Below are 13,418 nucleotides of genomic sequence, written 5' to 3' on the forward strand. Positions count from 1 at the left end.
GATAAGAGCTAAGAACACAATCTAAAAATGGGGTAGAGAACTAAACACAACATTCACAACAACGAATCTAGAATGGCTGAGAAGCACTGAAGAAGTGTGCAAAGTCCTTTTTCTTCAGGAAAATGAAAACCAAAATGACCCTGAGGTTGGTGTCCAGCAGTATACTTTCCAGTGAAGAATGCTAAGATCAGAAACTCATGTGAAAGCATATGTTGGTGAGAATTTGAAGAAAGAGAAACATTCTTCTCTTTTTGGTGGGACTGCAAAGTGCTATGGCAACTCTGGAAATCAATATGGATGTTCCTCAGAAATTTTCAGATAGATCTACCTGAGGGCCAAGGACCAACCTTAGTGGTGCATGGCCTGCTACTTCCAGTTTTCACTTGATGGCTTATTACTCAGATTTTCTTATTGGGCTATGATTTCGCTCTTGTCTTTCTGATTCTCAATCAGTTCTCCGTTCTTACACATTTTTTTGACGTACCTCTAGGCACTGGGACTTATTTATACCTTCAAATCCCTCTAAATTGGGGGACTTCTAATACTTGGAGAAGCTGAGTGACAAAAGCAAAGTATGTTGAGCCCTTTGGTGTCCAGTGCACACGAATCTATGGGAGTCTAGGTATGATAATCCTCTAGAACATTCTTTAGGAAAGCAGCAGGAAAGCAGCAGTATGCTCTCAGGTCCCTGTGTGACCTCACTTAACTTTGCCAGCTTTGTGGGCTTCTCTACTGCTGGTCTGAGAACAATAGGAAACTCCTGGAATAGATATCTCATTTCCTTTGTCATTGTTAGTATACTAGTGGGAGTAGGTTTGATGGAAATATACTCTCAAACATTAATCAAACCAGTGCTTCTTATGGACCATCAAGATGAAGTACCAAGTTCAAGGACAGTTCTGTGCGAACTGCTCAAAGCCAGCCAAGTGGAGCAAGAAGAAAGCCAAGCAGAAGTCATTCATTACCACCACCCTCAGCACCTTTCTCCAGGACAGGGTCACTCAGCTTTGGTAGAAGAAGGGATGACCTGAGATAGCTGCCCCATATTCCTTCAGAAAAGAAACGGCCAGCAATATTGGGGAAAGAATAAGGGTGTCAGGGGGCAGTAAGCAGAATGTAAAGTGAATAAGTAAAAAGATATTAATACAAAAATATTTACTTATTTTAAAAAATTGGGCAAAATATAGTATTTAATAAGTCTAGTGTGTGTACACTGACAATCACTTTAACACACAGAGAGACTAGATGTTGTAAAGTAGGGTGCCTTTGTTTTTGACATAAACTATGAACATAGCAAAGATAAATAAAAAAGAAAGATGTGCATCCCAAAGATCCATTATTCTCCTCAAATCTAAGTGTTTGTTCTTTACCAGAATTCTGGAGACCTCCATTCAATCAGGTCTCAGGGCTCATCCAAAGTACAGTCCTGAGCCTGATATGGCCAAGTGTTCCTGTGTTGGTGGCTGACCTCTGCCTCAGGCTTCAAAGGCACTGGAGGGGCAGTCTTGGCCTTCAGGTGGCAGCCATTCCAGGTCCTCTACCATACCAGATAATGAGTCTTCCACAGATGCCTGTCATCTCAAAATTAGAATTTTGGGTATTCCAAAGATTTGGATGCTACTCTATTCTATGAAAAGAATGCCCACTATCAAGGAATTCACCATTAGAAAATATTGTCCAGGTTTTGTATAATTAAACCTATAGGAGAAGGATATTTGCCTCTGTGAGACAGGAAAACCCTGGGAAATTGGAGTATATGTCACATGAATTGACTCAGGTGGCATATTTATTGTTGTGAAAAATCTATAGTCATGATGAATTGGTTACCTGCGACCATACAAGTTAACCAATGTCTGTATAATTGTTTTCCTTATTTGAAAGTGAGTAATGAGATCATCTGAGGAGTGGTTGCTAAGAATAAAATCACTGATTAACATGAATGATAGAACTGTACAGAGCATGGGCTTAATTTTCTGGGTCCAGTGCAAATAGCTGGGAGAGTTCAAAACAAAACCAATAAAAACAACAGGAATACAAACAACAACAATTGTTTAAAACCATTTTGAGTGCTGAGATTACTGGCATGTACCAACTCTGGCAAATTTTTTTTGTATTCATAATAAACAAACAAACAAACAAACATCCCTATTCCAATTCTAGCAGTTGCATCAGAGAGAGCTGTGTGACACTGCATGTTGCTTCCTTTCTTCAGAAAGCTCAGGTTGTCAGTCCTATACCAGGTCAGCTAGACCTAAGACAGTGTAGTTGAACTTCTGGCTGCCATGGCATGATTCTACAACAATCCTTTTCTTGGTAAAATTGAGCCTGTATAGAGTAAGCTGCTTGTTGTTGGATCTAGGAGCCTTTAGGCCAGCAAACACATAAGCCACCCGTAGTGAAAGAGAAAAGGAAAAATCACATTGGAAAAAAATATGTGCCATAATTGTAAGATAAAGCCCTCAACTTTGAAGGCATCACCTATCTCCCCCTGATTTTTGAGCTCTGCATATTGATATTGTGTGGCTCAAGAAGGTAGTGAATTTCAGATGTTTTCCCAAAGAAGACATACATGATTTTTCACTCTTAAATCTGTGAGGTTAGGGGGTATATTAGCACAGGTTTAGCAAAGCCAGCATAAGAACACAGAAGCCAGAGATGATAATGCCAAAGGGACAGCATCGTGACCTTATAGACACATTAAAATTGAGGTTTCATCTCAACTCAGCCATTGCATTTCCTGCCCTATATTCTGAGTTATATATTTGCTTTGAGTACAGTATGATGTTACAACCTGCAACACCCTCATTGCTCAACTTCGCAATTCAGGAAGACAGATACTGGAGAAGTGATTGCTATGGGGCTACAATGTAGTAATGTACAGTCCAGGATGACTTTCGCTCTCTGATGCCCACTTAAATTGTCTGGTTGTATTTGAGAACAGGACCAGGTGCAAGATAATGTTTTGAAGATGGGACAGCAAGTTTACCATTTATATTTGCCCTGTAGATGATTCCATATGTTCAAAAGTATAGGGAGTTTTCCTTGTAAAAGATAGGACTGTAAACCAGAGATTTTGAGAAACTCATGGATATATATGTATATATATGAAAAGAATGCCCACTATCAAGGAATTAACCGTTAGAAAATATTGTCCAAGTTTTGTACAATTAAACCTATAGGAGAAAGATATTTGCCTCTGTGAGACAGGAAAACCCTGGGAAATTGGAGTGTATGTCACATGAATTGCTCAGGTGGCATATTTATTGTTGTGAAACATCTACTACATCCACAGTCCATAGAGATTTGGGTGCTAACAAAATCTCTTAAGCATGTCAGAGTCCTAACCAACGTTCCCCCTCAAAAGCACATGACGTCTAATGAAGCAGTTAGAATTCTCCAGCTTTGGAAGGAGAGGTTGCCAAAGGGGATCCCACGGGTTCATGAGAGGCTCCAGGAGAGGCACCCCAGAAAAGGACCAAGCTGGGGAGAACTAGTTAGCAGGTAGATCATGGCAGTTGCTAGTGACATTATCAGTAATGCCTTCCTTGGAGAATCTCTTGTATCTAGGAGAGAACTAGAATCTTCTGTGTTGTCACCTGTGTTGTGGTGACAGCAACTGCCTGTGGTTCATCACTTCTGTTTGCTCTGAGATCACCAGCAGGAATGTTTTCCTGGCTTCTCAGGCTATGTCAGAAAGAGAATGGCGATGAAGGAGAGACCAGACCAACAGAGAAGGAAGAGGGAATCCTTTCTCATGAAAAAGGAAGAAGGAAATGGTTATGGAGAAGGCACAGTGAGTCCTGGGCAGAGTTGGGGAACTTTCTGGTAGAGGTAGGCTTGAGCTGGGCAGTCCAGGAGTAGGTCTTACAAGCTGAAGCCTTGGACTTTGCCAATGTCAGACAAAGAGTCAAGAATTTCTGATGATTAGTTTGACAGAGCCAGGAATTGACAAACCTGCAGCTACTTTTCTGGGAGCTATTTAATTTCATTTTGAGTGGCAAAGAATGCCAGGAGTGGGCACTATGGGAATATCAGTGTGTTATTCCTTTCATGGAAGGGAGTTGAAGCACTTCACCTTCCAGATTACTGTGGGTAACTTGAGTCTCTGATGAAAAGAACAGAGAAGGATGCTCCCCTGGTCATGTCATGTGGTGAGGTCTCAGACACTTTGGATTAATTAGTGCTTGATAGTGCTAAGCACTATGAACTTCAGGATTTCCCTGTAACACATCTGATATGACCTGACAATGTTCCCCATATCTTTATGTCTGAGGCAAATTATAGATTTCAGGGCAAAGGGTCCTGTAATAGGGAGTGTGGCATATGTCTGACAATGGTGGTTAGGAAGAGGAACATAGCTTAGCAAACCAGCTGAAAGATAGCTTTTCTGCTCTTTTAAGGATTCACCCCGTCTTTACCTTTTCTCTCCATCCATCTTCTTCTTGGGACTCTGAATGGTCTCCCCTCCCCTGGGCCATCAAGTATGCAAACTCATTTGTGTTTATCTATCTGCAGGGTCTGCTAGTAATACTTCAACCCAAAATTCCAACATCACTAATCAGATATCAAATATAAATAAAGTTAGAGAACTGAAATTGCATAAGAGGAAGATCAGCAATGACATGGAGGAAATGTGTGGAATCCTGATCGTTTACATGTATGAGGATTTGAATTACAGGTAGGAATTATGCCCAGTACCTTGTTTCCTGTATTGTGCCATCTGTTAACCCAATTTCCTTCTATGAATGGAGTGTGATCTCCCATCATTCAATTAAGTAGCCCTAACAGGTGTTTAATTGTTGGATAAACAAGGTGCTGTGTGTTTATTATCATCTTCTTTTGTACTTGACCCTGGGATGCTTGCAATCTGATTGTTGCTGTCAACAGCTGGAAGGACCTGCTCACACTTGTTGCCTCTCAGTGTGTGAATGCAATGCCTGCAGGCTTCAAGGCTTTACTTTGATAATGTTCATTATATTCTGAGAGATGGTACCTCCTTGGATTTATTTGGCATTCTAATTGTGTCTGTGTGTGTGAACTTAGCTGTGTGTGTTTTGTTCAGGACTGAGGCTCTGGGACCTTTGATGGGGTCTGAGGATTTGTGTGTTGCACAGTTTGCAGGTAGTGTTAGTGTTGAGTCCATAGAGGTCCAAAGTGATCACCAGGGAAGTTTGTTCCTGGTGTTTCCTTGGTGTCACACAGGAATCTCCTGGGGGAGGAGGTGTGATAAAGCCTTTCTCCTGTAAATACTAGTTGTGTCCTCTGGGAATTCAAATAACAACAGGAACCAAGGAATGAGGATCCCTGCCTTAAAAATAAGAGGAAAGTTATTACAGATACCTATTGGACCCTTGCCTGTGGCACATTGTATTGGAAAATTGTCATAGAAGTAGTCTATTCCTTCATGCTTGCCCAGGAAGCTCTTGAAGGTCAGCTAGGTCCATTTGGTCCCCTGGCTCTGCTGTCCTCTGCCCAGGATAGTAAGTTTAATTAGCACCAAGGGGACCCAGTTTTAAGGAACTAGGATGTGGCATGCAATTGGCTTGGGTAGTCCATGATACAGCCTGTTTGCACATGATTATTGAATCCTCAGTTCAGCAGATTATTTGCTTCTTGGGTCATGCCCTAACACAGGATAAACACTGAATTCAACATCATTAAATCACAACATGAGAAGACAATGTTGGATATGGATAAAATGACCCAGTCCATAATTGCTTCCATGAAGTTCTCCGAGGAACTGTTAAATGATAACTATTCCTACAGGTGAGTCAGTGACACAACTGACACCCCCAGAACTAGGCAGGGAATGCTTCTGTCCTTTTAGGACTTTGAACAAAAGCAAGGACTCTGGTTCTATGCTATCTGTTTTTTTGTCCAGGAACCCTGCCCTGAGGCAAGGGTCTTTTATTTGTACCTCTTGGACACAGTTTTCCTAAGTGTGAAGAGTGTCCAAGACCCTCCAAACTTTATCCTTCCAAATTTAAGATCCTCTACATAGAAAACTTTTCCACCACGCTGGGAATATCCAGGAACCCTGAACCTCTAGGGTTCTGACCACAAATTAAAAGATCTAGGATTCCCGACAAAAATGGAAAGAGTGTACATCTGTTGGGTCAGCTCACCTCTCTGAGAGGGGATAAGACATCTTCCTGCTGAAGGTTTTATGGTACCACAGACCTATAATCAACCATGAGGAACATTTCCTCTTCTGTGATGCAGAGGGAAAACTCTTGGTGATAGGGTTTTCAGAAGGTTGTGGAGTCCTCTGGAATATGGGTGGTATCTTGATTTGACTTGTCTTTGTTTGGTTCTGCTACGTATATTGTGTCCTCTTCTAGGGCTTCTGGGGATCAGGGCCCTTGCAGGGATCATGGGACTTGTAGGAGTGGCAAGCCAATGGAATCTGGCTGGGAATCACCAATTTTTCTTTGTGGATCAGCATTAAGGAGGACCACCTCCTCCGTGAATGCACTCAACTCAACGAAAAAGTAAGGATATTACTGAATGAGAACAGAAAGCTGCTGGTGGAGCAGGCTGGAACGCAAGTGTCCTGTGGGGAAGTAAAGAGGTTCTGTGAGGAGGCCAGCAAGAACATCTGTGCCTCAAGTGCCAAGGAGCAGCAGGTAGGATGATGTGTATCAGAGGCACATCGCCCTCATGTCTAACCATAAACATAGACAATCCAATGCAACAGTCCACCAACTTCTCCAGGCACTCACCTATGTTTCCTCCAAGTGTTTGCTTATGTGATCATCTACAGGGCTCTCTGTGGAGGTAGCCTGGTTTAAGAAACTGCATGTTTGGCATGCAAATGTTCCTGCTCTGCTAGAATCACTAAGGGTGATAGGTTGATTACACATCACAACACTACATGCCTTAAGTTTGAAGGATGCTGTGTTGGAGCCCTTCTTGAGAATAGCAAGAGCTTTGAAGGAAGAAGTAAAGGCCTGTAGCTCATTTGCTTTACAGGGATCTTGTGAGATTCTAGGTAGGAAATAGTTTGCAGGGATGACAGCCTTGTGTAATTGACAAATAAGTGGATTTCATTGCTGTCATTTGGCGGCTTTTCTATTCCCCCCTTTCCCCTCTATCTCAAAATGGTCTCTACAGGCTTCATATATCTTGGTTCACACTGAGAGGTCCTGAGTAGTATATTGTCAGTCCCATTTTCTTTGAGTGATGTCGGAGTGGTCATTCTTGGTCTGATAGTCTGGAGTTGGCTGGATGACCAGAGATGACAGAAAGGCTTCTCACAGGCTCAGGTTTGGTGTGAGATTTCTGAGGCTTCATGAAAAATTTTCTTAATATATGCCCCCTATTCTACCAAGAAGAGTGTTCTCTAGTGATTTTTTTTTTTGTTCTTCGGATATTTTATTTTATTTTTTATTAGGTATTTTCCTCGTTTACATTTTCAATGCTATCCTAAAGGTCCCCATACCCCCCCCCAATCCCCTACCCACCCACTTCCCCTTTTTGGCCCTGGCGTTCTTCTGTACTGGGGCATATAAAGTTTGCAAGTCCAATGGGCCTCTCTTTCCAGTGATGGCCGACTAGGCCATCTTTTGATACATATGCAGGTAAAGACAAGAGCTCCTGGGTACTGGTTAGTTCATATTGTTGTTCCACCTATAGGGTTGCAGTTCCCTTTAGCTCCTTGGGTAATTTCTCTAGCTCCTCCATTAGGGGCCGTGTGACCCATCCAATAGCTGACTTTGATCATCTGTTAGATGGTTTTTTCTGTCCCCTGTGACAGGGATTCTCTGTCCAGCACTGGCTGTCCTGGAACTCACTCTGTAGACCCGGCTGACCTTGAATTTAGAAATCTGCCTGCCTCTGCCTCCCAAGTGCTGGGATTAAAGTAGTGAGCCACTATGACCTGGCTTCTCTAGTGCTTTTTATTCCTCTAAAATAATCGCAGAGTCGTTGGGTCTGCCTTGAAACATCTCCTCTGCATAGTCTGAATTATCTTGGTCCTGAACCATAACAGATACCTCGTTGTTTTCTGCTCAGTTATGATTTTATGTGAATAAGTATGTGTGTGCTTCTGTGTGTGTCTTTGTCTGTGACTGTGTGTCTGTGTGTTTCTTTTTGTGTATGAATTGTTTTCCTGACCTGTGCCTCTCTTGGTATGTTGGGAGGCCATTCAATGACATCTGAATTGTCCAGTTATTCTTTATATTACTTCTTTGAGCATTGGTCTCGCAATAAACTTGACATTTCCTATTTTGTTCTGTTCAGTAGTCTTTGCATCTTCTGTTTACTATTAGGTAGCACCCCCTCTCTCATTTATTTCAACAAATTGATAAACAATACAGCTATTTTAAAAATAAGTGTTAGATTTCTTCACTTTCCCTGCATAGAGTTATCTCCCTGGGAGATTTGTGTTTGTCTTATTGGCTCCACCATGAACATGCACAGAATCCTACCATGCATCCCTCTGCTCGAATGGGTTTTGCTAACTATATCGTGGGCATGGCTTTGTTTCAGGATAGATTCCTCCTCATAGTTGGCACAGTGCTGCATTTCATAAATGTCACAGCACATTATTTCACCAGCTTTCTTCTGACTGATATTGAGGAAGATTTAATATCACATGAACTGTAATAGGTTGAAAAGTTCCAGGGTAGTGACCAAAGTCACTGTCTTCCTCTGATGCTACCAAGGAACCAGTGTAGGTATAGTGAGGGCTACTGAGAGAGTCAACATGGGGCTTGCTGGAGGCTTTTCTTAGGAATCTCTTTCTTGGGAATTTGGTATTGTGTAGTCCAGGTTATCTGTGCAGAGCTTGTAACTTCCTCGTAGGATCAGAAAGCATCTGCATAAAAATTTTTTTGAAGAGGAGTTAATTACAGATGAGGGCCACAAAGACTGCCTAAGTCTAAGAACCTTATACTCATACACATCAGAGGTCCCAGTAGCTGCTCATGCAACAGGAAATTTGCTGGGCGACAGTAATATTTTCATTGATTTGTGTTTGTGTATCTCTATGTGTGTATTGTGTGGTGTGTATGTTTTTGTTCCTTGTGTGTGGTGTGTGTGTTTGTCTGTGTGTGTTTGGACCAAGTTTGGATCTGCTTGTTTCTACTAAAGTTGTGTATTAGTGTAATACTAGGCAATTTTGTGTTTGTGATATGGGTGCTTGTATATACAAATGTATGTGTGGGTGTGTGTGGGTGTGTGTGTGTGTGTGTGTGTGTGTGAGTGAGTGATTGTGCATAAATGCAGCTGTGTGTGTCTCTAGAGGTCAAATTTAATGAGAAATACACTCTGAGGTTTTAGTTTGCACCTATGAAATATCAAATACAGCACTCCAATTATTCTGCATGCTCACCTAACACCCAAGAATAAAAGGACACAAGAATTCTTGTAGGGTCAGATTTTTTAACTGACTAGAGACAAAACTATTGATTCTCATTGAAATCTTTAGAGCAAATGTAAGGGATATGGTATATGGAGGTAAGGAGGACATTGCTGTATAAAATCCTTGTGTTTATGACCCTTTTCTGCTCTTGGTGAATTGTGAAGAACCACTGGAAGGTCAGGTGGCTCACTGTGTCTTCTAAGCATTCCAGGTTGTTTTCCTCATTGCCTGCCACCATTACATTTCCTGCTATCTCTGCTCAGTAAAGCTTTGCCTTGTAGTTTGCCTTGGATTTTACTCATTGAGAGATTGAGTTGCTTGGAGCTGAACTTGGATCCAGCAGAATTCCCATAGCTGTGGAGCAAACCAGGCCTGCTTCAGAAGCCCATTGAGGGTCTTGATAATCTAAAGTATTCACACTGTCTTATCTGTGTAGCATTCAGCGGGACTGTTCTTCAACATCATTTTCTCAGAGTTAAAATCAGCCTCAGTGGGGGTTGGGAGAAATGAGGACCTTCAGACAGTTCTGGTAGTATAAAGTTGGTTATGTCTGTTAGAAGCCATGTTCTGAAAGTAGAAAAGAAGTCCTCATTGACCCAGTCCTTCCAGAACAAGTAGGAGGTATCCACAGAGTCTAGGGTATTCAGGGTTGCAGTGGTCCTCAGAGCAGCCCTGAAGGAGAAGTTATCCTGATGTCCATTTGCTGAAGAATGAAACTGTACTGTGTGGTGCAGCCCTTCCATGAACTCAGTGTGAGATAATCCATGCAAGCTTTTGTCCTCCAACTAGTCAGCCTTTTCTTACTCAAAATAGCCCTGACACAATCACATTCTGGGGAGAAAATGGTTCCTTTGGATCCTGTTATAGACAGTTCCTATTACTCTGGGCTCATACCTTTGGACACCAAGTCAGTTAGGTGATAAAAAATGGAGATCCTATTGAAAGAAATTGTTTACTTTGGGACAAGTCTGAAACAGTGAGCAAGAACAAGAGGCTGGTCCACCACCAACATGTGAGTCTAGGCTGGGAAACAAACCTATTCTACACAGCCTTGGGAACTTGCTGAGCCAGATTGGATAATAGGACAAGAACCCTGATTCCCAGACCGGTTTATGAGTGGAAAGCATATCACTGACTGCGCTGCCTATATGCTTTGCCCACTAAGTACCTTTCCCATTCAAGATTTGGTTTTTTATGCCTCTAAAGTTTCCTGGGAGCTTTTTATATTTGTATTAACCGGGAAACTAAATGGGGCACTGCAATACAATATGCTTGTATTGCATAAACACAAATAGGTGTGTTTGAGAGTGTGCCCTACAATACTCATAGATGTACAGGGGTGTTCTGTTTTTTTCATGACCATCACTTTTAAGGTTCATTGCTCGGCCTTGGGAATATTTTTATTTAGCAAACTCTTACAGATTCTAGGACCTATGAAGTACCCATGGGGTTTTGTGTTGTATGTTGTCTCTGGTTATTTGGAGATAGAGGGATTGACAAGAGGAACCTTGTGAGGTTCCTGCACTGGAGAAATAATCATAGCCTTCACTTCAGTTCAGGGCATGCTCGCACCCCATAAGGAATCCACATGGTTTTCTAGGTTGCACACATCTCTCTTGGACTCACATACAGACATTGTTCAATTGTTATTACTCAATATAATATACCCGCACAACTGGGGAAATGTGGTGTTTTTTTAAAACTCCAGTATAATGTGTCATTGACAGTTCTGATTCTAGCAGTTTTTAAAAGGTGAGAAACAATTCCAAGCTCAGGTGTTCTATGACACTTGGGATGCACGGTATGATCTCAGCTCATAGGTCATGTTGGTTTGTCCAGCTGAATAGAGCTGTTCTGGGAGGGACAGCTGAATTGACAAATGCTTACCAGGCCTTTGTTTCTTCCTTCCCTAAGTCTGAAATACTCCAGCAGAAAGCAGAACATGGCACAGACCACGACATGATCTCCCTCAAAGAGAAGTGCTGGAGGAGGAGCACTGTGTGTGCACAGGAAATACACCACTGTTGCCTCTCATCCCTAATAACCATGGCTGTAATGGGCTGTATGCTCCTCCTTTATTTTGGTTTCTTGGGTATGAACAGGCCTTAATTTCATCTAGCCTCTGGCCCAGGAAGAGTGCACATTTAAAGGGATTAAGAGAAATGCTGAGACACATTAAGAGCTGCTGGGCATCCAGGAAGAATCTGAGTGCAAATTTATCTTTTCCTGATGGGTCATCATCAATAATTACATGGAGATCAGTCAACAAAATTGTAAAACCTTGGGTCCAAGTCTACAACCTGTGTTCTGCTTTGACTTGGGAGGCCATATCCTTCAGACCCACACTCCAAAAGGAGAGTGTTGCTTAAATTTCTCCTGCAAAGATTTTTACCTGCAGAAACTGCTTTTCTACTTAGTTGCCAAGGACAGCCACAGGCTATAAGTCTGTGCTACAAAATAAGCAGACTAAGAATTTTGCTTTGCACAATTTTTTGGTTTGATTTTGGTTTGAGTTTTGATTAGTTTAGTTATTTGGTTTTTCTTGTTTTCATTCAAAGTTTTGTTATTAATTGGTTGTTTATTTGTTCTTGTAATTAATTTGATATTTTGATAAGGCTATATACAGTACATATTGACTGTCAGCTTTTAGTTACAATTGAGTACATTGCATTTATTCTTATGACTAACACAGTGATCTCCAACTCTTCACTCTTAAAAACCTTGTTATTTCAGGTGTGATCATGAAATCCCACAGATATCAGACCCAGATGGATCTCTGCATTCTTCATGGGACCTGGGCTCCATAGTTTGTTCTGAGCCAGACTGAACTACAAAGTCCATCATAAATTCATTGTGGAGAGTGTGTCCAACTCTCTGGATAGGAACTTAATGTTGGAAAACTTACCCATGCTGCATCCTTGTTGTCAAATATTTAGCTACTGTGAAAATTCTGTGGATGATGATGTTGAACACATTAATGGCAAATACATCAGTATTTCTGTAATAACTCTCATTAATTAAAAGCATAGTCTAAGGGAATAAAAACCTGTCAGAAAACACAGCAGTGTATGCTTCAGCTTTCCTTCAAATATAAAATCACTGGTAACTGCAAGTAGAGATAATAAATTCCACAATCTGTTTGGGGACAGGTTTCTCTACCGGTCCTTCAACATTCATTTTATTACTTTATGATTCACCTGTGTCTGCCAAAAGACATCATTCAAAAACGATGAAGACTGCAATTAGGTATCATCCTATAAAATCCTAACAAATGCTTTTTTATTTGATATTTTCTTTACATACATTTCAAATGTTAAACCCTTTCCTTGTTTCCTCTCTGAAGATCCCCTTTTTCCTACCCCCAACCCCTGCTTCCCAACCTACCCACTCCCTCTTCCTGGCCCTGGCATTTCCCTTTACTGGGGCACAGAACCTTCACAGGACCAAGGATCTCCTCCCAGTGATGACCAACCAGGCCTTCCTCTACTACATATTTAGCTAGATCTATGAGTTTCACCATGTGTTTTCTTTGGCTGGTGGTTTAGTCCCAGGGATCTCTGGAGGTACTGGTTAGTTCATATTGTTGTTCCTTCTATGGGGCTGCAAACCCTTCAGCTCCATAGTTCCTTTCTCTAGCTCCTTCACTGGGGACCCTGTGCTTTGACCAATAGATGGCTGTGAACATCTACTGCTGTATTGGTCAGGCAGTGGCAGAGCCTCTCAGTAGACAGATATATCAGGCTCCTGTCAGCAATCTCTTGTTGGCATCTGTTGTAGTGTCTGGTTTTTGTGGTTGTTTATGGGATGGATCCCCAGGTGAAGTCTCTGGATGGATATGAGGTGTCCTCCTGCCTCAGCACAAATTTGAACACAAATTTGTACACATGCATCCACACACAGGTATACAGGCACACCAAACAGGAGCTGACACTGTAACCTAAGTACATTATGAATCCCTTTGACCTTTTCTGGTCTATGCATCTTTTATCTGTCTTTAAACACAGACAACATACCTGACATACCACTTTGTAACCTGTAGTCTCCCCTCCCCCAG

General features: G+C 41.7%; 1 protein-coding gene across 1 annotated transcript; it reads left to right on the plus strand.

The window, feature by feature from the left end:
* The first annotated feature begins 3,663 nt into the window (after positions 1 to 3,663).
* Gm3159 (predicted gene 3159) lies at positions 3,664 to 12,103 on the plus strand. The gene is made up of 5 exons (XM_011244858.1): positions 3,664 to 3,793; positions 4,516 to 4,678; positions 5,635 to 5,766; positions 6,443 to 6,626; positions 12,098 to 12,103. The coding sequence occupies exons 1-5, from the start codon at positions 3,664 to 3,666 to the stop codon at positions 12,101 to 12,103; spliced, it is 615 nt and encodes a 204-aa protein (XP_011243160.1).
* Positions 12,104 to 13,418: the final 1,315 nt, after the last annotated feature.

The sequence above is a fragment of the Mus musculus genome, chromosome 14, assembly GCF_000001635.26.
Source record: "Mus musculus strain C57BL/6J chromosome 14, GRCm38.p6 C57BL/6J".
Lineage (NCBI taxonomy): Eukaryota > Metazoa > Chordata > Mammalia > Rodentia > Muridae > Mus > Mus musculus.

Excerpts from the sequence above, each read along its gene's own strand:
- Gm3159 (XM_011244858.1), top strand. The coding sequence starts at position 3,664 with ATGTTTTCCTGGCTTCTCAGGCTATGTCAGAAAGAGAATGGCGATGAA. Across the intron at positions 4,679-5,634 it reads TATGAGGATTTGAATTACAG|GATAAACACTGAATTCAACA; the intron begins GTAGGAATTATG and ends GCCCTAACACAG. Across the intron at positions 5,767-6,442 it reads AATGATAACTATTCCTACAG|CATTAAGGAGGACCACCTCC; the intron begins GTGAGTCAGTGA and ends TTTGTGGATCAG.